The following is a 27,400-nucleotide window of genomic DNA, read 5'->3' as shown; positions in this document are numbered from 1 at the left end:
GGGGTCATATGATGTTGCTAAAAAGAACATTATTTTGTATATTTGGTGTAATTAAATGTGTTTATGCAGTTTAAGGTTCAAAAAACACATTATTTTCCACATACCGTACATTATTGTTTCTCCTCTATGCCCCGCCTTTCTGAAACGCGTCATTTTTTTTACAAAGCTCATCGGTCTGAAAAGCGAGGTGTGCTCTGATTGGCCAGCTATCCAATGCTTTGTGATTGGCCGAATGCTTCAAGCATGTGATGGAAATGTTACACCCCTTGTCATACTTTAATGCATGTCCCTGCCAGAACACCGGCGAGACTAGACAAAAACAATAAAACTCATTACAAACAAGCCATTTGTTGCATCCAGTGGAGACATAAGTACGGATTATAATGACTTATACTGTGTTTTTACGCGTTGCGCTGCGTAAACATAAAACCATGTCTGCATTTGTGATCAGAGAAACGACAAGCAACAAGCCCTACTCTGCACCAGCGGTTCTCAATCCCAGTCTTCACGCCCCCCCCCCCCAGCTCTGCATATTTCGCACGTCTCTCTTCGTTAACACACCTGATTCAGATAACCAGCTCGTTAGAACTGAGCTCCGTTCCCATTGACATGGTCCCTACACAGTGTTCATTGCTCCCTACTCCCTGGGCAGGGGAAATCTGTTGACGTTTACCTCACTTCGAATCATTCATTCACGGATTTGCATTGCACAATGTCTTCACACATGACATCATATACCTCTGTAAATAAATACAATTTAAATTAACGTCTCGCACACTTCAATGCACTTTGAATGGAACATATATGTTCGCTTCAAACTGGAATCAAGGCGGAATATCCTGTGATGTCCAATTCGCAGGGCACTTACGTTCGAACAGAACAAATGTCTGAAGCAATAAGAGAATCATACAAAATGTGCAGAGCAGGGGTGCACAAGGACTGGAATTGAGAATTGCTCAACTGCTCAAAACCTGTGTTTGAATCATCAGTGGCAAATCCTTTACATATGTAAATGTACTTACAGACTGTGAGTCAGAACAGACGGCACTGTAGTCTTCTCTCCCAGGATCAGGAAACAGTCCTCCATAAAATGTGCTGAACACTAAATATTTTAGTTGAACTGTTCTGGAACAGTGTTGTTAATACAACTTAACCACTGATTTCTAGTCGTGTCCTCTTTTGGAAGGCCAAACAAAGTATTTTCGCTTTCACAACAAAACAGCATCTCCACAACATGGCGCCAGCGGCAACGGCAATGCCTTCTTTCTTTGCATGAACATTTGGGCGGTGTTATGCAAATCCTTCCACATTATGACGTAGACATGTGGGGCGTGTTAGAATGAGCAGTTTTAGGAGGCCGTGGTTGACTCTTAACTTTGATAAAGAATATCTCTTTGGGTTTGAGACTTTAGTCTTTGCAACTTTACAGATCTTATTTATGCACCAAGAGCTTTTAACACTCCAAAGAGAAAGGAAAACATGAAATCGCATCATATGACCCCTTTAAATTGCAGCCTTCGCAATTTTTATTGCATTCAGAGCTCGCCAAATGTTAATTTTGAAACCTGTATGCGGCTATTCATTAACTTTGATTGGGTCAGTCACACCGGTACGCCTAACATTTTATCATGTTGCACACAGTCATTTTCAGTTGCTAGTGCAACTAAATGGTTACACTGTAGAGCCTTGCTGTATTCCATTAAGCTTTATCACAGTAATTCACTTGATTTGACATTTATTTATGAATAAACCAGCTGAATTTTAAACATCTTTTCTTTTTAATGCAAAAGATTAGGATGTTTTATGCAATAAAGCTGTTTCCTTTTAATGATATTGGGCAGATACAGTATTCATGTAATAAGGTCATGTGACAGCCATGTATTTTAGGACTGTTTTCTGTTGCATGATTCATATACTATTTAAAAAATTGTATGCACTATACAGTACTCAGTAAGCAGAATATTACTCTCTCATCATCTGTCATAGGGAGGGACTTGTGCTCATTAGCGTCATCAAGATAACTGAACAACTAAGCTCTTTACCAGGGTTTAAATGTAAACTCTTTTCCTTGGATTAATTTCAAACTTCACCTTGAACGCTGCTAGTAGTCAAGCTGTATTGAATAAGAGTCAGCAGCGCTGTTGGATGGAAAAATTAGTCAAATGCACAAAGAGATGTCTGACTGTTCCTTTCTACCTTAAGAATACAAGCAAAACGTTTTTCAACCATAGCTATTCAAATAATTTCTCCATCTTTTAACCTTATTTGTGTCTTTCGTGTTCTCTTTATCTGCATGGTTTTGGTTTAAACTGATCATGAAAATGTTGAATTTATTGCTGAACATGACATGTCTTCATTCTGTCTCAAGTCGGTGTAAATGTGATTCCTGACTCTCCTCTTTAGGGCTCCTCATGTTTCCATTTCAGTAACTATGACACACACATTTTGTCTCTGCTGCTTTTCATTTTGCTCAGTCAAGTGTACCTCTCATTACTCTAAACCAGATCAGGGGATTAAATTTTAATATTCTGCTTATCATCATGGGATTCATATTTTTATTATATTAAACCCGATCAGGGGATTAATTATAACAGTGATTTTAAACAGAATTGCTGGATTATTGTAAACCTAGTCATTACTGAAATGTTCATTTCCTTTGTTATGTGAAACCTGATAATAATATTCTTTTTTTAATGGTGATTCTTGAAATGGAAAAGCTTGGTATGTCTATCTTCATGGTCAATGTGTAATTTAGATGGAAAGTTTTATAGTTTCAGGGTTTAATGTAATAATTTTGGACTCAATACTCTCTAAAGAAGATGTTTTGAAGAGACCTCCACCCACACTTTAGTTCAGTCCGCATGATTTTCTTGAGGTTTTGGAACACCAGCAGTAAAGAAACTGATCATCTTATGCTGTTGTGATTATTTCATATCCAGAACTTGTAACGCATGCCCTTAGAAATGCACACATGCATATTAATGATGGCTGAGCACACTATACTAAGAATATCATAGATGCCTCTATGCCTCTGCAGGGTAAATTATATTTTTAAGACCATGTGCAGCAATGCACATTATGCAACAATAATAATTTTAAACTTTGCAATATTGTTTCTACTGTTGCAAGCAACATGACCATGCTGCCTTTGTTATACAACCTCTTTATGCGTATATTTAATTCTGTGAGTGGCAGTATCTTGAAATTAAAAATGCCTATTTTACATTTTAATTGAATTTTGCGTAAATTAAGAATGTCCTACAAAATAAGTAAACATGATTGAAACTTTTAACTGTAAAGCAGCAGTACCGCTGCCATATTGAGTGTTATGTTTACTCCTTTCCATTTTTATGTGACTGGACTTTATTACTGTATCATTTGGCAAATATAGTATTAGACAATGCCATACTATGAACTGGACAAGACTAGAATGTACAGTATACAAAGTACTGGTACTTTGTTACCAAGTCGATACTTGCATTTTAAAAACATAACAACACCATATTCTGTTGTATTGGCAGTATCGATAATACTGAGTACCAGAACAATTCGGTAGCCACTAATAGACCGCTGCTTTCAAATGCTTCAGTGCACATTTGTGCTAGTGCCTTGTGAAGGGTGTCAAAGATTTCTGTTAACAATGTTTTTGCAGTGTTAAACTTGATAGCCAAACACAAACATGTCTGTTGAGCATGTCAATGCATGGCCAACCAGAATCATTTAAGTCAGAATCTGCTTAATACACAAGAGTTTGTTTTTTTATAAGCTCATGAGCTCTGCACGCTCACAAATCATTTTGTAAACACAATGTAGTTAGGCGTTTCATTGTGCAGTGTAAACAATTTCTTTTTTTATTACAGATAATTTGAATAAAAAAGCATTTTTCATGCTGCCAAGCACACACTGCAAAGTTTGCGGAGTGACAGCTCCATTAAATCTGACTTAGAGATAACCATAGCAGCAGAAAGGACAAAACTTGTTGTGTCAAAAGAGATTTGTGCATTAAGTCTTGCTGTGTGTGTCCAGTAGCTATTTATGCTTTCTGATAGTTTAATTTTATCAATCGATTTTTATTTGATAATTTGAATGCAGTGTGTCATTTACTGAACAATATCTGAAGGCTAAAAAAATAGGGCACAATGTGCTGTATTTAAAGGAATTTTCTGTATTTTTTTTTTTTTTTTACTTACAGGTATTAAGTATTTTGCATTTCACAGCATTGTGTTTTAGGGTTAACAGAAATGTCTGTAAAATTAATGGATAATGAGTGGCCAGTGCTTTTTCTGTTATTTTACAGATTTACTGTGTGCTAATATTTTAAAGATTTATCATTGTTATTGCGGGCGTAACTAATTAAACATCTTATATTTCTATTTTCAAATCGTTAAAAAAAAAACCTATGAAAATAAAATAGTTACAATGAAACTGGTAACTGAGAACTGTGTAATTTTACTGGTATTGATACTGACCGACTATACTGAAACATTGTATTCTCTATAGAAGTCATACGAATAGCATGTAATTCAGAGCTGTTGACTCTAAACCATAAAACTGTTCTCTCTCTATCTCTTTCATAATATCTAGCTGTCCAACATTCTTTAGGCCCAATTTGTGGTGCTCTTCAGTAGATTGGCGTGGCCTGACTCTGCAGCAGATTGTTCACTTTGTTCCACAGCACTTTTCTCAGGTCTAATTTGTGGTGCTCCACAGTAGGATTGTTCAGGTCTGTTTTTGTGGTATTCTACACTTGATTGCTGTGTTCTGTTTTGGACATTGAATAACGTCTCCCAGGTTTGCATGAATCGATTTCTTTTGGCCACTTGGGCAGAATAATTTAAAAAGGGTTCTTCTGGCATTTTATCTCGTTTCTCAAGTCTCATTCTGTTTGGAAAGTTCTCAAGCCCTTAAAAGTTGTTTCTTTATTCTCTTTTTGTTGTGTTGCATATTGCTCACGTATTGTGCTGAGATATTGCTCATGTCCTGTGGTTTAAGTGCAGGTTTAACTGCTGTGGTGCCTTATGTTGTGTTTTATGCTGTTTTATACTTGCATGCTTTTGTGTCATCATGTTTATTTGCCTCCATCAGATCTCTTTGATATATCAGTTGTTTCTCCAAGACATGAAAGTGAATAATTGGAGATCAAATGGAGTCTTAAAGAGACAATTCTATCATCCAGTATTCATTCTCATGTCATTCCAAACCTGTGTGATTTTTATTCTTCTTTGAAACACAAAAGAGGATAGTGAAAGTCAATAGGGTCCAGTGGGATTCAACATTCTTTAAAATATCTCCTTTTGTGTTTCACAGAAGAAAGTAAGTGATGAATGTTTGGAATGACATGATGGTGAGAGAATAGGCATATATTCTCCCATGTGTCTCCTCAATAGATCAGAAAAGATCTCAATGATGCTCAAACTGGGCTCAGTTTTGCCAAGGTATCAGCACCTGCAAGAATTTTATATGAACTTAGCCTTGTCTCATTGGATATTTCCAAAATTATACTAATTATACTAAATTATACTAGCAATGATATCACATTTATTTGTTTTACGTTTTTATTTCTCTCATGCAGTTTTATTGGAAACACTCTGATACTGAATTGAAACATAAATGAGAATTCATCTGAGCTGTGACATGGCTGGGCGGTAAATGGTATCATATCGAGATAGCGATAAAATTTATGTCAATAACGATGATAAGCTCTGGATATTTTAATCTAACAGCCTATCATACAGCAGAAATGAATACAACAACAACCAGTAAGTGCATGCTGCTCATAAGTCTGTGTTTTCTGCACATCTCTGTGAATGAGTGCCGTGGTTGTGTCTATTACAATATATATTATCTTCAGCGCTGTTCTGAAGGTCACTTCACAAGCTTTTCACTGTTTCATTTGAGAAGAACTACCATCAAATACCCATTAAAACTCAAACTATCAAAATAAAAGTTTGGTTTAACTTGAAGAAATTATGACAGAAATATATTACTATTGTATAAAATGTACTTTTTGAAGCAGCAGCAATAATAATAATACTTATAAATTTAAGGAATATCATACAACCAAGATATTTTTCATCCATGTTTTAAATTATACAGTTCTGTTGTGCATCATCATTTTTTGACAAAAATAAAAATGTTTTGTTGTAAATCAATTTTTATATTTTCATTTGATTACATTTTAAAAGATTGATTACATTTTTAAAGTTTTGTTCATACATTTCATTAGACACATTTTAATAATATATTTGTATTGGATTATAAAACAGAATCCAAAATAAATAAATACATAAATAAATAAAATGGAAACCACTAAATTTTATGAAAAATGAAATGGATTTCATGTGGCACTAAATAAAATGAAGCTAACTCTGTGGAGTTAAATTGTGAATAAACAAGTTATGCTTGCCTTTTTTCATAACAAGATTTTTGGTCGTATTACCCATCCCTACTGTCCTACTGTGAAAGTTTGTACTTTTATTTTAAATTATTGTATAAATATAAATTACAGTATACATTATACTGTTTAATAATTTTGCCACTTTTTATAGTCAAGTTATTTTAGTCCTTTTTGTGGGTTTTATAGTTGTTGTCTCTTTATTTTAATTTATGGACAGTTATATTTTCTTAGTGTAATAATTGTGACATTATGGGGACTCTGATCTCCCAAAAAATTATTAAATTTTTTTTAGCATTACAAATTAGCAGTTTAGCACGACAAGACTCTTCAGGGTGTTATGTTGTTAATCTCTCTAATCTGTTGTGATGTTCTTGTTGACTATGTTTTTTTATGTTGTTGTTGTTTTTTTTTGGGGGGGGGGGGTATCATGTTTGTTTGCTTGGTGTTGTGTTTGTTCGCTTGCATGTAACGTTTTTTTCTGTTTGCTCTGGCGTGATGTCATTTGCGCTGTGTTTGTTTGTTAGTTTGCACCGTTGTGTTGTTGATGGCTCTGATCTGTTGTGTTGGTCCTGATTGCTCCGGTGTAGCATGGTGTGTTTACTCTGGTGTATTGTGCTGTCTGTTTTTCATTGTGCACTGTATGTCAGCTCTCTCTCTCTTTCTCTCTCAGGGAGTGTCCTATAGATACCAATTACATCCACTCAGGAAAAGACAGCGCGAAAAAGAAGAAGGGATGGAGCAGAATGAGTGGGAGGGAATAGGACAGCGAATGCACAGGAGGAAGAACGAGTGAGAGAGAGAGGGAAGACGGCAGACAGACAGAGAGAAATTGGAGGAGAGAGATTCCGTCTGTGAGCGTAATAGTCTCCTGCTGTCAGACTCTGGGGAACGAGAGAGAAAGAATGAAGGAGAGGAATGGGAGGGAGATCATGGAGACGAAAGCATGTATAGTGACAGAACTGAGGGAAAGAGAGTGCAAGAGAGGCCGAGTTGCATGCACAAAGCATAAAAGACTAAAGCGAAGAACTGAAGGGGAGAAACAGAAGAGATCTGTTTAAAAAGGAGGGATGAGAGAGAGAGGTGTTGCTGAGGAGAGCAGCGAATCCCTCCATTTAAAGTCTGATCGCAGTGAAGTGTGGTCTGCACAATGCAGAGCACTGAATATTTCATACTAGCCTGAGTGTAGGTTTATGTCCTGTATGTGTGTGATTTGTGTGCATATGTAAATGCTATCATTTATGAATGAATACGAGGAACCCTACTGTCCAATAATGCAGTATGTGTTTGTGCAAGTGTGCTGTTATGTGGCATGAGTGTATGTGTGTGTGTTGTTGTGAACCTTACATTTGAGTCTTTGTCCACTTCGACATGTACGTGCAGCTGTACATGAAGTGTGTGTGTGTGTGTGTGTGTGTGTGTGTGTGTGTGTGTGTAATAATTATGAGAGAGGGGCTGCTTACAGTGAACGCTGCTTTGGTCTATTGTGTGTGTGTGTGTGTGTGTGTTCGGTTGAGAGCAGAGGGAGTCTTTGTGCTGCCGTCCGAAATAATTCCCATCATACTTAAGTTCTCTGAGAACAAAATAACTCTGATTCTAATTGAAAAGAGAGAGAGTATATTGATGTTTCTTCTCATTGTACAACTTTTTTTTATCACCAGCAAACTTTGGAACACACACACACGCACACACAAACACAATTACCAAGCTAAATGAAGACATACTATAGACTTCTGTTGTTTTATTTAATGCTGATTGGTGTGGGTGGCATGCAATCTAATATCACAGTATGACTAATACTACATCACAGTAATGGTATATATCACAATCTAGTTGTTTTTGCTGGAAATGCAATTATGAAAGGTTTTATATATTACATAATGCATTAATGTCTGTTTTTTAATAAGCTAGTGACTGAAATGCTTTTAAAATAAAAGCGACTTCATCTAATTTTATTAGACTGTGTTTTTGTAACTTAATTGGCACAAACCAAAATATCAGATTATTCAAGTTTGGCATCTAGTCTGGCACTATGTTTTGTTGAGTCACTTTGACATAGAAACAATAGTGCATACATATAAAATGATATAATAATATGAATAATTAATGAAATATTAGTCATAATAATAAAATTTTATATTTAAAAAATAAAGAAATTAAATATAAATATTGTCAGGAGATGCAACAGATATCTTATCAAGTAAATAATTTGTTTTTAATTGATTTCACTTACTCAAACCAAAGCATCACTTACATCAGTAAGGGATTAATTTTTAATTAATTAAAAGATTTTGCTGACATTTAATCTTTGGTGAGTGTTAATTTTGAAGCCCGCCTCCCCTTAAAGAAGCGATTTTGCATTTTAGACTGAAACCAACATTATTTATTATTCATTCTTACCTTTGAGGACATCCCCAGCAGGAGGTTCTGTCAGATATAGCTATAACTTCTGTGGGTAATTTTGTCCCTGATGTATAGCTAAGTAAACACAACATTCACACTCACAGCATATATAAAATTGGCCTCCATACATTGCAAACTCCCACTGATGCTTTCTTAATTTTGATGTGTTGCTTTGTCTTTTCTCTGTTCTGTCTTTTGCTTAAAATGAAAGAAAACAAAGCAAATAAACGGATAGCAGGTTGTGTTGCATGTATGTGGGTTCAGGTCGCTTCGTCTTGAGGGTCAAGCTTCAGGTCATAGCGGTTGCCCCTGGTAACCTCCCCTGTCTGGTTGCATAGCAACCTTCTTCCTTTGTTCTAAAATGATTTAATTTATGGTTTATCTTCTTCACCCCCCGCCTCCTTCTTTCACCTCAAACTGTCACTCCCTCTATCTGTCTCTATATCTCTCTTTCTCCCTCAGGACCCTGTTCTCTCCTCTCTTTGCTTCTATCCATCACAAGTCTCTTCCAGGCTCCTGGCGTCTGTCGTTGTGCGTATGAGTGAGAAAGAGATGGAGTGATAGTGAGCGAGAAAGTTCTGGAAGAGTCTATACTGCTGTGTTTGTTTGTGGTGCGAGTATGTTTATGGTGGCATTGTGGTGGCTGAGGTCACCGTGTGTCTGTTTGCTTGATAAAGAGATCTCATATCTCCTCCTCCTTGTAATTGACCTCTTATTTCTCAAAGTGCTTTATTGGCTGCAATTCACTCAATACCTGCCAAAGCACTGAGTGCTCCTTTTCATTGGCTGCATCTCAAAAGCTAGTGAACTGCCTTGATGGCGTTTTTGGAAATCATAGGCGTAGACTGCAATTTTGAGCATCATCATTGGGTGTGTCTGAATGTTTGATGTTAATTTAGTGAGCTGCCTACCTAGACAACACCTTTGTTATGTTTAAATGTACTGCAGACAGCGTTTCGGTAATTAGAAATTCTAGACTCATTTGAATTGAACTTAGTGAGCTGTCTACCCCATTTGTGGGCATTTTATGTATAATCAATAAATTAAAAAAACAAACCAAAAATCAAACAAACAACTAAGCTACTTTTTATTTAGGCAGCATTTTGTGCATGCTTGAATGTTTTAAATTAATTGAGCTGCCTACCTAGACAGCATTTTTGGGCCTTATAAACTTTGGACATTCAAACATTTAAATTGAAATTATTGTGCTGCCTACAGTATGTAGGCAGCATTTTCGGACATCATATGTTTAAATGTAGACAGCACTTTTGGGCAGCATAGGTTTGAATGTTTAAATTGAACCTACAGTAATAAGAATAGTGAGCCCACTTTTGGGTGTTATACTGTTTGTTTGAATTTAGACAGCATTGTTGGGACTTAAAATCTGGACATTTTAATGGAATGGAGCTCATCTAGACAGCATTTCTGAGCATTGAATGCATTATCAAATGTTCAAAACAAACTTATTAAACTGTCTGTCTTTGCAGTGTTTTGGGGCATCAAATGCATGTTTGAATGTATGATCGTCCTTCCTATACACAGCATTTTTGGCCATCATAGGTAAGTTCAATATATTGAAAAGAACAGCAAGTGAACAGCATACCTAGAAGATATTTTTTGGCCATCATAATCCTGTTTGAAACAAAGTGAGTTTGGGCATCACATGCAGCCAGCCATTCCTAGCCATTCTCTCTCTCCACCTCTCTCTTGTTCTCTGGGTCATTCTGTCCCTTCTTGCCCCCTGCTCAGTCTCCCTCTCTGGGGGGTAAGATAGTGAAAATAACAAACTAACAAAGCCAGACAGACAAAGACAGCATTACAAAAAAAAACAACAAAAAAAGAGAAAAAAAAACGGAAAAAAAAAAGAAAAAAGATTGAAAGAATTAATCCTTAAAGAAATTATTTTGAGTTTGCAGTCATTAAACGAATTCTTCATCTGCTGTAGAGTGATGGATGATTTGTATGTTATAACAGCCAGTGTTAATGTAAATATTTAAATTGGATTATATTTTCTAGGAGATTTTCTATAACATCTTAATGGGAACTTTTGATTTTAGCTTGATCCTGCAGCTCAAGCAAGCTAAAAATTGTTTGTGTGCTCAATTTAATAATGATGTTGTAACAATAATGTTGTTCCAGTATCATTAATATTAAATCTATTAATGTGAAATATGGTCAGCAAAACTGAAAAGAAAAAAGAGGTGGGAAGGTTGAAAAAGGAGGGTGAATGACATAAGGATAAGGGCGTTCGCACCCAGTGGGGCAGTTATGGGGCAGCAGTGCATGTGTGTGAGAGGTTGGTTTGGGGTTGTAATAGGGCAACAGCTGGCATTGAGTGGGACCATTCAAAAGATATCCGATAACATGATTAAATTAACCACCAATCAAAAAATATCCAATAAGTTGATTAAATTTCAACTAAAAAACAGTAAAAAACTTTATGCTCACCAAGGTTGCATTTATTTGATCGAAAATCCAGTTAAAAACAGTAATAGGGTGAAATATTATTACTGTTTACAAATGACTTTTCTAATTGAATCTATTTTTAAATGTAAATCATTCCTGTTATGGCAGAGCTGAATTTTCAGCATCATTAATCTAGTTTTCAGTGTCACATAATCCTTCACATAAAACAAAAAAATACAAAATTTTTCACCAAAAAAAAAGTTAAAAATAAAATCATTTTACTGAAAAATAAACTTGAAAACATGAAAAAACGTAAAAGTTCAAAAGAACATTTTATTGTTATGGCAACTTGTTTTGTAACTAAATGTCTTCACTGTCACTTTTGATTAATTTACTGTGTCCTTCTTTGTTGTGAAATATACATTTCTTTGAAAAAGGTTTTACTGACCTCAAACTTTTAACTTTTATTTCATCTAAAGCAGATGCACACACACACACTGTATATTTAACCTTTTGTTTTTAATAATAATTTTTGCACAACATAAAAAGCAAGAGTAAACATGAAAAAACTTTCTTAGATAGTTAACCTTATGTATTCATAGAAAAAATCAAACATATGTAATAAAAAAACATGAAAAAACTTTCTTAGATAGTTAACCTTATGTATTCATAGAATATATCTTACATTTGTTATAAAAATGCTGGTTAAGAAAATGATTTTACAGTGTAAAATACATTTACAATATACACTTTTTCTTATATATTCATATTAAGTACAGTATAACCTTAAATCTTGACAATGAATGTAATTTTTAACAATATTCTAAACGGAAGTCTAATTCTGTTGAAGCCCATCTCCATTGAGCTCCATAAACCAATATTTGGTCCCTCACACACACTGCCATACTCTGATTAAGCAAATATGCTCCAGCAGTTAGAAGATCAAACCAAATCTTCATCAAATATATAAATGTGTGCAGCCTGACCAATCAATAAAGCAACAAGGACTTCATTTAGTCCAGCTGCTACACTCACACACAAACAGCTGGACATGGGAGAGGAACCAACAGGGTGTTTAGTGCCAATCAAACGTTAATCAGGCTGCAAAATAGACATCTACATATGCAGCAGAAGAAATAGAGAGACCGTAACAGAGGCAGAGAGACAGAGGAGCAGGCGTAGAGGTGAGAGAATACCAGAGGGAAAATATGGAGAGACTGAGAGAGACAGATGGAAGGAGGAGGAAAAAGAAAGAAAGAAGTGAAGCACAGATGGAGAGAGATGAGAAAGGAGGAAAAGGGAAATGGAGAGATGAAGGGGTTATTTTTCACTGTCTGTTTTTGGACGGTATTTATTACACTTCAACCTGTGTTATCTCTCACATACAAACACTCATCTTCCTCCCTCTCTCTCGTTTATTTCTCTCTGTCTCTCCTTTTGGCTTTCTTCGTCAGTCTTTCGCCGTATTCATCTATCTGTAATCTTTTGCTTTTGTCTCTTTTCAGTAGCCGTCCTCTCTGCTCTCTCTCGTCTATGTGAGGAGGGTGTAAACGATGTTGCTTTAAATATAGGCTGTGTGATTTCTACACCCTCACACATTTGTGTGTGTGAGCGAGAGACACCTAGAGAAGAGAGAGAGAGCGAGATGTGATGGAGAATGACACTGTCTGGGTGTTTTTAACTCAACCGTGTGTTTTGGTGTGTGTAAATACTCTAAGGCAGTGCTTCTCATCTGCTGGGTCGTGACCCAAAAATGGGTCGCAGGGCTGTAGACGGCAGGATGAACAATGCTAAATGGGAATAATAAATTCTAACTAACCATGTGATCGTGCATAGCTAAATAAACAGGCTTATCAGCTGCTCAGAGGAACGAGAAAGCACTTTCAATGTCTTTTGTTGTTTACATCAAAAACAAAAAGCACTTTGACCCAAACAAACCCTTATTTATTTACAAACAAATTCATCTGTCGCTTTTTTTTGAAGATGAAACAAGATGAATGTAAAATTCAGGCTACATTAAATACAGGGTTCACTAGCATTGAGGATAAACACAGTTTGAGCTTTTTAAAAAGAGAAACGAATGATTAAATCAAATCAAATTTAATTGAAAATGAATCATTTTGAATTTGCAGATCTTCAAAAATGTTAGAATGGCTTTTGAATTGAATCAAAAACCTGTGAATCAAGAATCAAATCAGCCCAAAAGATTTGCTCTGCTAGGTTCGTACATTAAATTATTAACTGTTTCCAAAAGCATGAAACAGAAATTGCCATTGTCTTGTGTTCTGTACTCTGATATAACTGAGTAAAACAGCTCCTTGAACAAGAAAAAATGTTGGGCGGGCTAGATTTTGTCCTTCGGGATTGATTGGATCGTAGTCGTTTACTAATTGCTGCGATCTAATGTGAGTGACAGGTTGCTGGATTGTTGGCTTGCCTTCGCGTCGGTGCAAGTCATCAGAGAAGAGATGCTGTTGTGAGGAAGAGCAGACAGTAATGTTTTTGATTAAAGAAGACACATGATTTTTTTTTAACTATGCACACGGATAAATACTTTATAATAATATTCTATAAAATAAAAAATTGTCAGTTTTGATTTCAAAGTGACTTGAAACAATCATTGTGTTGTTGAAAACATTTTAAAAACATTTTTTTCAACTTTTGTTTATAAACACCTATTGATTCAATGTAAAATGTGGTTCCTAATGCAAACGGTACGAGTCTTTAAATCAAATATCTATTAAATTTATGTACATTTATAAAATCTATTAAATTTTATAATATTTATTAAAGATCTCCTTTTTTGTTCCTGGCACATTTGGAACAATATGAAGGTTAGTAAATAAAGGCAGAATTTCATTTTAAGTCACACTATGCCGTGAATTTTGCTGCATACTGTACGTTATCAAGGTACCATTGTGATTCAAAATAAAGTGGCAGTGACATATATTTGTGTACTGTGTTCCAATCAGGCACAAATGAGACGGTAACGCGGGAAAGTCGTGGCCTAATGGTTAGAGAGTCGGACTCCCAATCGAAGGGTTGTGAGTTCGATCTCGGGCCGCAGGAATTGTGGGTGGGGGGAGTGCATGTACAGTTCGTCTCTCCACCTTCAATACCACGACTTAGGTGCCCTTGAGCAAGGGCATCGAACCCCCAACTGTCCCCGGGCGCCGCAGCATAAAATGGCTGCCCACTGCTCCGGGTTTGTGTTCACAGTGTGTGTGTGTGTTCACTGCTCTGTGTGTGTCCAATGCAGGCACTAATGAGTATGGGTCACCATACTTGGCTAATGTCTGCCCTTTGGAGTGAGTAGGACATAGTGGTGTTCTATTTAAAATTAAATACACCCATACTCTTCAGACTACTCACTTTAAGTGCTCTGCCCTTTGGAGTGAGTAGGACATAGTGGTGTTCTCTTTAAAATTGAATTCACCCATATTCTCTCTCTCCCCATCTCCACTTCACTCCATCCACTCACTGATTAAAGTTGAGTCAGTGTCCTGACATAACCAGTTAAATGGATCAGATGCCATTTTGAGAGTCTCAGTAAGTGCCCCCTGCAGCAGTTGTCCACTGCACAGAGAGCGTGTGTGTGACACACTAATCGCTTATTAACTGCTAACACCGCTTTAATTGGTTGCCGATAAGTAGACCACACCGTGTGCGCTAAAGCTAAAGGCTAATTTTAGCTTATTATCTGTTGGCATAGGTTCATTGTTAAGAAAGCTAAAACTAATTCTACCACTGTGTTGGTTTGGACATTCGCACACACACATTGCCAGATGTTCTGTGATGTAGATGCTGAGACTTAGCCTTTTCTCATGCCTTCTGCTCAAGCTCTATTTTTAAAAGCAGCATCTCGTTAAAGCCTTTTAGGCTAATCAGGCTGAGTTCAGCCCAGCTTCATGCCCGCCTGGTGCACCTGTGTATGTCCCACATATTTGCCTGTGGAAAGCCGGCATTTGGCCCGCGATTCAGTAGGTTAATCCCCAGTGCTAGCAAAACATCAGGCTAGAATTATGCCAGTGTTTAGCCTGAATCAATCCAAGACTGAGATCCACAAAAAAGCAAGTATCATTAGGCTAGTGCGATAGCAACGTTGGGCCAAGTTTAACTCATTACTCAGCCAATGTTAGCCTTGCAATTAGCAATATTTGCCCCATCAATCAGCCAGCATACGCCCAACATTCAGCCAAGTTTTGCACCGTGTTTAATCTCTTTGAGTCCAGAGCTTAGCCATTGCCAAGCCAGCATTTGCCTAGCATTCACTAAACATTAGCGCTCCATTCAAGCTGCCATTAGCCTAACATTCAGACAGCGCTTCGCCCAGTTCATTCAGCACCGGTCAGCATTAAAAAGGTCATCGATTATAACCTAAGTGGTAATTATTGGGTAAAGTGGAGCATGGGCCGCCCAGAGCGGAATTATCATACAGCTAGACTCATATTGGCATTACATCTGGCCTTTACACACACACTCACACAGACACATTTCCAGTAGAATGAGTTAAGTTGTCATCTTTTAGATACCTGAAGTGCTCTACAGTACATGTGTTGGATCAAACTTCAATCCCATAAACACTAAGCAACCAATAAAAATAAAATGTACTTACCTGTTCAAAACTTATTATGATGCTAGAATATTCAGGGTGTTTTTATGCAGTTGCTAGGGTGTTCTAGGTGGTTGCTATAGAGCCGTTTTAATTTTCTACACTCTGTTTTAATGGTCAAATTAAATGTTATTCATCAAAAAGCATTTCTAATTAATTGAAATTTGGAAACTTACAATATTAATCAGAAATGTATTAAAAGTTTAACAAAAATTATATTTTAAGGCCCAATAAAATGTTTTTTTTTTTTTTTCTCAAATTCAGTTGTATTAATTTTTTATTTTTTTTTACCAAATTCTGTTTTCCATTAATTTTCTGGATTCCATTTTAATTTTAATTTAATATTAATAATAAAAAACATCTCTAATTAATTGATTTTATAAACAATTTTTTTTTTCTTTTTTTTCTCAGAAATACTGTGTTGTGTATTAAATTTTTTTCTGCTAAATAAATTCTGGTAATTTTTTCTGGTAAATATTCCTTTAAAAACAATGTTTTAATAATAATTTTATTAATAGTAGTAGTACTATCATTGCATTAAGTACAATTTCTGTCATGGTTTCTTTAAGTCAAACTGAACTTTAGGGTTCTGTTAGTACATGATATGACGTTTTTCTCAAAAGAAATGGTAAAATGCTCATAAAGTGACTCTCTGAGCAGTTCTAGAGATTATGTTCATGTATTCATGTACTCATATATTGAGGTGGCAGAGGCTGAAAACACCGGGAGCGTCACGCTTCACTCCCGCACGTATATGCTGTTCATTCACCCAGAGATGCACAGAACATGCAGGATTCATATGTAAATGGTATTTTTGCGACTTAATATTCACAGACACTAGTCCATGTGGTCTTTTGATTTAAGGGTAGTTGACCTACTTGTTGTAGGCCTTGTATCCATCCAAAATTTGAAAAGTTACACAGATGTACTAGTTGTAGTTGTAAATGGCAGTTTACACTGACTTTGACAAATGGACGTTTCATGACCTGTCATTGTGGTGGTTGCCAGGGTGCTATGCTATGCAGCTGCTATGCTTTTCTGGCTCCTTTGACAGGACCCACCCCCAAGTTTCTGTGATAATCTGATATTACAATTTAACATGGATTTGTCACTCATTAAGTGTCTTTTTCACCAGGTGAGAACCTGTGCGATAGCAAAAAAAACAATAATAGCACAGGCCACGTGATTTAATGTATTATTCATGCATGCATCAAAAATGGTGCAAGATAAGTTACATGTTGAAATTCAATACCTAGGTTTTCTCTTATTCCATATATAAGCACATTTGAGATTTGAGCAAGCACGACTAATTACATATCTTCTATTCTGATATGTTATATTTCTTTAGAATCTTGGAGACGCCCGTCAGCGTTTTAATTATCATACCTGTTCAGTTTCCTTCCTCTCTCTTTTTTTCTATCTATGGCGATTCTCACAGCATGTGGTGCAGGCAATGTTAACGATGCCATTTTCATTTTTTTCTGCAAGAAATACACAGCACTGCACTCAAAGATCATGATGGGGACAAAGCATCTAATTTTCACCTAAGTCTCACTCTCATTTTTTCCCTCTCTCCTCCTGTCTCTAACTATAGCTCATTTCATGATGTCATCTTGTTTTTTTGTCTTTTTGACTCTAATATCTTCTTATTTATCTCTGTCCTGTTGCTCAGATGATGACCCCTTCCAGCCAGTTACCCAAGATGAGACGGTGGCAGTGGGTGGGGTGGTGACCCTGACCTGCAGTGTGAAGGAAAATGACAACTCCTCTCTCCAGTGGTCCAACACGGCTCAGCAGACCCTGTACTTTGGAGAAAAGAGAGGTGAGATTCACCTTCTGTCATTATTTAGTCATCCTTATGTTTTTCCAATCTGGTATGACTTTTTTTTCTTTTGTGGAACACAAAAACAGATGTTTTGCATAATGTCCTGGCTGCTCTTTGCCCATATAATAAAAATGAATGGGGGCTGTAAATGCCCAGCTCCATAAATAATAAAAAAGCACCAAAAAGTACTTAGCTGTTTAATATATATTGCCAACTGACATAACTTTAAGATCTTATTCACATTACTTTATTTAGGCATTGTTTTAGCAAACATTAATTTGTGTCTGGCTACAATGTTTAGCAACTCTCTCTTTTCACAATCCAGTCAATACCTGAAGATAAAACAAAGTCTTGTCATACAATTGTAATCATTGTATTTTTAATTTTGCATTTTACATTTATTTTTTTTTGTTTAGTAGAATATCCTTTTCCCACAAAAAGTGTCAAATTACCGATAAAACTGGTTGTAAATGGCAATTCACATTGATTTTAACAAAGGGACATTTCATGACCTCTCTTTTACTCAATCGCTTTTAAAACGTGGTCTGTGATTGCAATTACTCACCATTTTGGTCTGAACAGGAAATTGATTTTCGTTGGACCCTTCCTTAGAGATTTCTACAGAGCTCTCAGTCCCTCAATGCCAAACACAAAAACAACGCGTGAGACACCTTCCTAAAACATTAATATCACCCTAAAAACAAACAGGTGGCTCTGTGATAACAAAAAGGGAGGTGATGGAGAGAGAAAGACAGAGAGAGAATAGAGGGGTGACCTGATTAAAGAGGAAAACAAAAGGAGGCGACAAGAGAGCACCATAAAGAAGCAGAAATAGAAAACAGTCTATTGAACAAGAAGGAAGGAGTGTTAAAAGAAAGAACGAGAGAAATACAGTCTCACAGATGGACTTAAAATCACTTTTTAATCTATTTTTTCTTGTTTTGACACACAAAAAACACCATTAAAGCTACATAAATTTATATTTTAAAGTGAATTTTTTATGTGGATCAAAGATGTGTTCAAAAAAATTCCAGTGAAACATTTTTCTTACCCTATTTTTTTAAGTATAAATCCAGCTAAAACAAATTGGGTAAGATATAAACTCGATTCAAGATATATTCTCTGAACATAAATCTCATTATCTTGCTTCACAATTAAATTTATCTTGTTTGAAGGATGTTTAGATATTTGTAAAAGAAAATCAAAAATACTGTTTAAGAACATGTGTTTTTGTAGTGTACAAAAACGAGAAAGCACACTAAAAGGAGAATGGGAGACACGCACATACGCACAAGTGAGAAGAGATGAACAGATTAGTGTGGAGATACGATGGATGGGTGGATGAGCAAAAAAAGATAAAGGGTGGAATGACAAAGGAGGAGTGTGTGCATGAAAGAGCAGGATGGAGGACAGAGGAACAGCAGCTGATGAAGACAAATTAAGTGCCCTTCACTTACTGATAAACCATGAAGCACACACACATGTACTGTAAATCTGTGTTAGACAGTTCTCCTTTTGTTCGAAGGTGAAGTGTGTTATTTCTGCACCATTAGCAAAAATAATAACTTTTCAAACAGGTTTTCCTGATCACTGCCAGTCTGTTTGGTCAGACATGCCAGTGATGGGGGAGGGTCTTATTTTACAGAGCACATGATTGGATAAAAATCGGTGTAGTGCAGGATGAGTCATCAATATTTTTGCTCCATTTTGCTGGAAGAGATATTGTAATTGTTAACTAAAACTATTAATTGTTTTTGTTAATTGAAATTAAGCTGAAACAAAATAAAATATAAATGTTTAAAGAAAAACTTAGAAATGTTAAAAAATTTGAAATTGTTGTTTTGAAATAAAAATGTTTGTTGAAGTACTAAAATTACTAAAAATGAAATAAAAATGTCAAACTTAAAAAAAAGAAACATTTTTAATTTTAATAATTTAAAATAAAAATAGAAAATAGCTAAATTAAATTTAATTCTAAATATTAATACTATTACAGCATATAAGAGAACAATAGAAAGTCTGTATTTAAATGTGTAAATTTGTTAAAGTGAACAATTAGGACTACCATATAGATGACCTTAGAGCTAACAGACCTGCTTTATTTTTTAAATTCTATCTTATTTTAATTTTTTTACCTTTTGATCATCACTTACCTTGCTCTGATCATCAACAACAGTTTTAGCCAATCAGAACAGAGGTCTTTTACATATAGAATTCCTTAATTCCTTAATCTGTCTACACTGTCATTTTTTCTGGAGGAGTCTGTGTAGTCAATATCCAGTGTATCTACATGGGTTGCTATAGTAATAATGTCAGAATCAGCACGATGCCAACAGACTTTCTCATTCAACAACAGAGAGTAGCTGTCACTGGAAAGAGAGCACAGAAAACTGAAAACTTTGCCTTTACTCATGTCTGTCATCCCGCTGTGATGCTGAACTCACAAGTTCTGTAAGAGAACAGAGGCATTTTATGCATTCATGCATACAGTATACTGGATCCAAAACTGCTGACTCGCTCTCTATTCACAACATAGTGAACGTCACATGGGTTGTTAGATGAGGAAAGAGTAAGCAAAAATGAATGTATTCAGACGATAGTGCACATACTGTATTATGTTCAATACTTGATTCTAAATAACGGACAAAAAACTGATTTGAAATCTGATCTGACCTTTTATATTTAGTTCACTATTCGTGATACAGTAACCGTTACAAGTTTTGCTAGATGAGGATAGTGTAAGCAAAAACTAGCAACCTTTTAGACTAAAAAAAATCATAATTTAACGAGATTTCAAATGAACGTAGTGTGAATCAGGTTTGTACACATAAGATTGCTTGTATTTTTTTAACTTCAAAAAACAAGCCTGATATGGTAAAAAATGGAAAACTTGGAGAGATGGTGGAAAGTAATCACATAAATATAAATCACAATGGTTTTGGTGCCAGACACCTTGACTAACGTTATCAGTGGACTTCAGGGGGAAAATAAAATGCAAAAAATTGTAGTATATGACACCTATGTAGTGTATGTGTTATTCTTATCTGCTCTGTCTTTTTCAGCACTGAGAGATAACCGTATCCAGTTGGTAAAGTCCACGGGCACAGAGCTGATAATCTCCATCTCGGACGTTCAGCTGTCAGATGATGGAGAGTACACCTGTTCAATTTTCACCATGCCTGTACGGACTGCACGAGCCACAGTTACTGTACTGGGTATGTACTGTATCTGTGAGCTTGCATTTTGAGTCAGGGTATTAGGAATCAGTGGAAATTGCTATTGATATAGGGTGAATTCGGGTGAATTGAGGCACTTAGCCATTAAGATGAGTGGGGAAAAAAATGACCCAGTCATCCTGAATTAACCCTATATTTAGCGTATTCCTCATTCCTCTTCTCGTATTTCACTGAAAGTCAATGAGACTATCATGGGTGTCTTTAGCATGAGAAGAAATCTGTTTGTTAAATGGCCTTTCAATTAATATATTTTGTGGCGTCTGAAAGCAAGGCTTTTTCTATTAGATGTTTATGAGAGCTTTCAAAGTGGTGTTTTAGCCACAAATGTTCAATCATTGAAATGGTGATGCATCTGACACCATTAGAAAATGAAAACATTCAATCAAACCCAGCCATAACAAACACACATTTACTTTATTAAAATATCAGTAAAATTTTAGAACAATCCAATTAAACAAACACATATCTAAACAACCATCTATCTATGAAACATCTATCTATCTATCTATCTATCTATCTATCTACCAACCAACCAACCTACCAACCATCCAACCAGTCTATCTATCTATCTATCTATCTATCTATCTATCTATCTATCTATCTATCTATCTATCTATCTATCTATCTATCTATCTATCTATCTATCTATCTATCTATCTATCTATCTATCTATCTATCTATCTATCTATCTATCTATCTATCTATCTATCTATCTATCTATCTATCTATCTGTCTTGTTCTAACTATCTATCTATCTATCTGTCTGTCTGTCTGTCTATCTAACTATCTATCTATCTATCTATCTATCTATCTATCTATCTATCTATCTATCTATCTATCTATCTATCTATCTATCTATCTATCTATCTATCTATCTATCTAGTCTGTCTTTCTATAGTATCTGTCTATCTATCTATCTATCTATCTATCTATCTATCTATCTATCTATCTAGTATCTATCTATCTATCTATCTATCTATCTGTCTGTCTATCTATCTATCTGTCTATCCATCTATCTATCCATCTATCTATCTATCTATCTATCTATCTATCTATCTATCTATCTATCTATCTATCTATCTATCTATCTATCTATCTATCTATCTATCTATCTATCTATCAATTCTAAACTATCTATCTATCTGTCTATCTATCTATCTATCTATCTATCTATCTATCTATCTATCTATCTATCTATCTATCTATCTATCTATCTATCTATCATTTCGTCAGCCTGATTCAAACCAATAACTCCTGAGTTTTTTTTTTTTTTGGAATGATTAATGTAAATAAAAATCATTTGCTTATGAGTCAAGACTACACTGGTCATGCTCAGTGTTGGAAAGGTTACTGGAAATGTACTGTAATAGGTTACAGACTACAAGTTACCCTATTTAAAATGTAATAAGTAGTGTAAGTATTCCAATTACTTTATTAAAGTAACTGATTACATTTGATTACTTTTTCTAATGAATGTCAACAACAATAATACATTCAAAAACATAAAACAAGCAAGGTAAACCTTCAATAATGCTCAACACTGATTACTGTCAGACTTTGAAAATCACTAGAAGATTAAGCATCCACAAAATCAGACTTTAGCGCCTCTTTTTTACTTTGAGATTGTTCTGAGGTTAAATACTGATTTTAAATCTATGCATAGCTATAACAGGAAACACTGGCATCTAACAATCCCTTGAAAAAACAGTCAACCTTAAAAAATAAAGCATATACATAGAAACAAATAGAAATAAAACAGTTATCGAATAAGCATGTGTCCTATTCTGTGTCCTAAACTCATATTTTAGAGCAGTCAATGTAATTTGGGAAAGAAATCAGTTAAATGTGTATGTGTGTGTGAAAATATTCAGATGTAACACCCTTTGAAATCGTTAACATTTTAATTTAATTACACATTTTGTTCTCAGTAACATTTACATTTACATTACAGTTTATTTATTTTGTAATTCAATTATGTAACTCTGTTACGTGTAACTAGTTTCTTTCCAACACCGGTCATGCTGTATGATGGTCATGTATTTTTGTGTGTAGCTCAAGAGGACAACTCAATGCTTTCTTGACATTATTTTGCAGTGCACAGTTTTGTGATATTTGCTAGCAGCTGATTTTGGGAGCCATGTTACACACCAAAATCATTAAATATCCAGTTATACATTTTGTCGTTGATAACTGACATCTGTGCTTCACCTCTTTTGAAAGCACCAGCCGCTCCTGGTAAGCATATTTGATGTGACCAGGCCCACGCAGAACCTGCACACTTCTCCACATTTTCTACCGGTTTTGGGGGGAAATCTGCATAATTGATTTAAATACGGTAAAATGTGTTAAACGGAGCTGAAAGTACTGTACTCTTTTTGGCAGGGAAAAATGTACAATTTGCCAAATTATTATATAAAAGAACATGCGAGGGCCGGGGGGAGCGAATGATGGACGTTTGAATTCTGCAGAAGTCAACAGAGCAGATTTCATTCAGTGCAAATTCTGTGCAGGCCTACTAACAAGTAGCTAGTTGCTGTTAGTGAGCCGCTGCTTAGGGAGCAGAACTGTTTTTATTTTATTTACATTTTATCTAGCCAGCAATGCCCTTATTTCCCTTAAATTGCACTTGAAAATGTTATGTTTTCATTGTACATCTGTTTCTTTCTCACAGGTGTTCCAGGTAAGCCGGTGATAACAGGTTTTGATGATCCTGTTGAGGAGGGCGGGAAGGTTTCTCTCACATGCACAAGTTCAGGCAGCAAACCTCCTGCTAAACTACACTGGTACCGTGATCAAGAGGAGATACAAGGTACAAACACACACACAGTCAGATCAGAATTCTGCTCTGAACCCAAACTGTTGTTGTTCAGTAATTATAATGTTTACTTTGTGTTTGTGCATGTGTAGGGCGTCCTGATGTTGTGGAGTCCAACACTGATGAACCGACCTACACAGTAACCAGCGAGCTCACCCTCACCGTCACCAGAGACGATAACAACGCTCTGATCGCTTGTGCGGTGGATCACCCATCCATTGCCAATGGAGACAAGAGGACAGAGCAGCCCCTCAGCGTCTTGTGTAAGACACACGTACAAAAGCCAGAACGCTTACTACTGTGTGATTTTAGAAATGTCAACCACAAGACATTATGCTTATTCAAATTTGAGCTGGCACATTCAACTTCTCTCAGAAGTCAGAAATAAATCAAGCATAACATTCAACCATTAAAACTTATTTTTCTATTAAGGACTGCAAGTAACTAAATGGGCTTTTGAATAAAAAAAGAAAGAAAATGCTTTAATATTTTTTTCTGCCTTTCTAGTAAAACAGTAAATTTGAAAATTCATGGATAACAACAATTATATTTTAGCATTAGAAATACTACTGTGACTAAAGAGCTTACACATGCTTATTACACATTACAGAAACATAAAAAATGAATTTGGTAATCACCAAATAATGTTAGTTTAGGGCATACAGTATGTGGCACAAACCTTACATTCGGTGGTGGTCTAATAAATGTGTTAAGCACTGTATATATGCCATATATATATATATATATATATATATATATATATATATATATATATATATATATATATATATATATATATATATATATATATATATATAAGGCATTTTTCCATTTGAGTATAGTGAACTATTTTTCATATTCAAGAAGCCAGTTTAAGATGATTTTAGCTTTAGGACATGGCTTGTTATCTTGCTGGAAGTAGCCATCATATAGTAGGTACACTTGTGATCATAAAGGATGAACAGGGTCAGCAACATTACTCAGGTAGGCTGTGGCTTTAAACGAGGCTCAGTTGGTAATAAAGAGCACAAAATGTGGCAAGAAAATGTCCTCCACACCATTACACCACCAGCAGCAGCCTGAACCGTTCATACAAGGCAAGAAGGATTCATGCTTTCATGTTGTTTACGCCAAATTCTGACCCTACCATCCGAATGTCACAGCAGAAATGGAGACTTTTCACACCCAGCAACCTTTTTCCAGTCTTCTGTTGTCCAATTTTAGAGAACCTGTGTGAATTGTAGCCTCAATTTCCTGTTCTTAGCTGACAAGAGTGGCACCCGGTGTGGTCTTCTGCTATAGCCCATCTGCTTCAAGGTTCGACATGTTGTGCCTTTAGACATGCTCTTCTGCACTTCTTGGTTGTAACGAGTGGTTAACTTGAGTTACTGTTGCCTTTCTATTAGTTCAGCCAGTCTGGCCAGTCTCCTCTGACATCTGGCATCAACAAGGCATTCTCGCCCACAGAACTGCCGCTCACTGGATATTTTCTCTTTTTCAGACCATTCTCTATAATCTCTAGAGATGGTTCTGTGTGAAAATCCCAGCAGATAAGCAGTTTCTGAAATACTCAGACCAGTCCATCTGGCGCAAACAACCATGACACATTTAAAGTCACTTAAATTACCTATCTTCCCCATTCTGATCCTCGGTTTGAGCTTCAGCAGATTGTCTTGACCATGCCTACATGCATAAATGCATTGAGTAGCTGCCATGTGATAGGCTGATTAGATTTGAGTTAACGAGCAGTTGAATTTCCAGCACAATCTGAGTGATAATAAGATTGAACCGGTGAAAATGTGTGTGTGTGTGTGTGTGTGTGTGTGTGTGTAGAAGGATAGTAGTGTTCAGGAAGGAAGGGTCCAGGTAAGGGGTGGAGTCCAGTGGCCGCACGCGCTCCTCTCATGGTCCGGGGCGTGAGGGGAGGCGGCTTCTTCTGAGCGGCTTCGTCCTCCTTGGCCCACCTTCACAAACCCCGCAGCATGACGAGGACACCAGATCCCCTGTTTATTTTGAACACCCATCCCTTTTGGACACTTTTATTCCCTGTTTTTGTTATTTTCTGTTAATAAAAGCCTGACGCCACACACACTGTATCTGTTGTTTGCCCCTGATGCCACAATATATATATGTATGTGTGTGTGTCAGGATCATGGACCTGTTTTGTTATGTTTTGCCTGTTTCTGTTCCTGTGTTCCCTTATTTGGTGTTGTTTCTGTCCTTGTTTAGTTCATTTGTCATTCAGTGCATCTGTGTTTGTTAATTGTCCCTAGCATTTAAGTTCTTGTCTGTGCAATTCTCCTCTGTCGGGTCTACTCATTGTGTATGTGTGTTTGCTCCAGCGCCCTTTGTATGGATTTCCCCTGTGTTCCTTGGATTAAAGACTTTTGATTGTACTCCCCGTTTCCCTCATACTCCTTCCTACAGTGTACCGTGGCAGTGTGTGTGTGTGTGTGTGTGTGTGTCTTTTTAAATCTCTTTTTAATCTTACATTTTCAGCACAGTTTCTGTGATTACTGTGATTTTAGGTTTTGGTCTTACCACCTAACCCTTCTGTGTAATACATTAACATGAAGATAACAAAAACAAAATGTCTGTTTGTGTGTCTCTCAGTTTCTCCAAGCGTGTCCATTCAGCCAGAGAGTGACCTGCCCAGAGAAGGAGAGAAGTTTTTCCTGCAGTGTGTGGGGAATGGAAATCCAGAGTAAGACACACACACACACACACTCTCTCTCTCATTTCCATCCTTGACATTCATGTTTTATGTATGAAGCTGAAAATGGTCAGCCTATTGATCTCCTTTCTCTTTTCAACACACACAAATACACACACATGCGGGGTTTGGTTTGACAGTATCACCGAGATATTTGTGTTGATGTTACATGAGAAATAGAACAACGGAGAGAGGGATCGGATACATACTTACATAGGCTTGTTTTAAAAACACACCCTCTTTGATCTCAGTGATTTCAGCAACTACCTTTCTGGAGATAAAGGATGAAATGTTATTATGTATTTATTACATTTTTAGCTACTTAAGCTTTGTTATATCACATAAATATTTCTCCCTGGAAATAGACATTAATGTAATTGAATATCACCCTCTACTGGTGCAGGATCGCATTACAGCTCATTATTGCTCCTGACATCCATTAGTACCACACCAAGAGCTATTCAACCCCATTTAGACATCCCATAGTGTCTCTGCTGCATTTTCTTATTTGCTTTTACGCTCTATCTCTTCCTTACTGGAATGGAAGCACAAATAGGGGGCCGTATATGAAGAAGAAACTTGTAGTATCACAGGCGGCATTTACAGGGTCTGTAATGATATTTTGTTCTTTTTGCTGCACTTGAATTATTGTCTATAAAACATTTGGTGTCAGTATGATTTTTTTCTAAAAGAAATTAATGCTTTTATTTTGCAAGGATGCATTAAATTGGTCAAAAGTGACAGTAAAAACATTTAAAGTATTACAAAGGATTTTAATTTCAAATAAGAACTTTCTATTCAAAGCACAACTGTTTTCAACATTGATAATAATAAATGTTTCTTGAGCACCAAATCATCATATCAGAATGATTTCTGAAGAATCATGTGACACTGAAGACTTCTGCCATCAAAGGAATAAATTACATAAAAAAAAAAAAAAAGTTATTTTTGTCACTATCATATATATACAGTATAAGGTAGTCTCTATGTGAAACA

The 27,400-nt window shown here is 36.0% G+C and overlaps 1 protein-coding gene across 6 annotated transcripts in view; it reads left to right on the top strand.

Annotated features, from left to right (window-relative positions):
• The window catches only part of cadm3 (cell adhesion molecule 3), a 59,428-nt gene that overhangs the window by 21,510 nt on the left and 10,518 nt on the right, over window positions 1-27,400 (top strand). For all 6 annotated transcript variants that reach the window (XM_042718850.1, XM_042718851.1, XM_042718849.1 and 3 more), the window contains exons 3-7: window positions 17,488-17,637; window positions 20,703-20,855; window positions 23,548-23,685; window positions 23,784-23,954; window positions 26,305-26,395. In XM_042718850.1, the coding sequence (XP_042574784.1) occupies window positions 17,488-17,637; window positions 20,703-20,855; window positions 23,548-23,685; window positions 23,784-23,954; window positions 26,305-26,395 (703 nt within the window). The remainder of the gene's footprint in view (window positions 1-17,487; window positions 17,638-20,702; window positions 20,856-23,547; window positions 23,686-23,783; window positions 23,955-26,304; window positions 26,396-27,400) is intronic.

The sequence above is a fragment of the Cyprinus carpio genome, chromosome B2, assembly GCF_018340385.1.
Source record: "Cyprinus carpio isolate SPL01 chromosome B2, ASM1834038v1, whole genome shotgun sequence".
In the NCBI taxonomy this organism is placed as follows: domain Eukaryota; kingdom Metazoa; phylum Chordata; class Actinopteri; order Cypriniformes; family Cyprinidae; genus Cyprinus; species Cyprinus carpio.
This window is presented reverse-complemented; position numbering and strand designations above follow the sequence as displayed.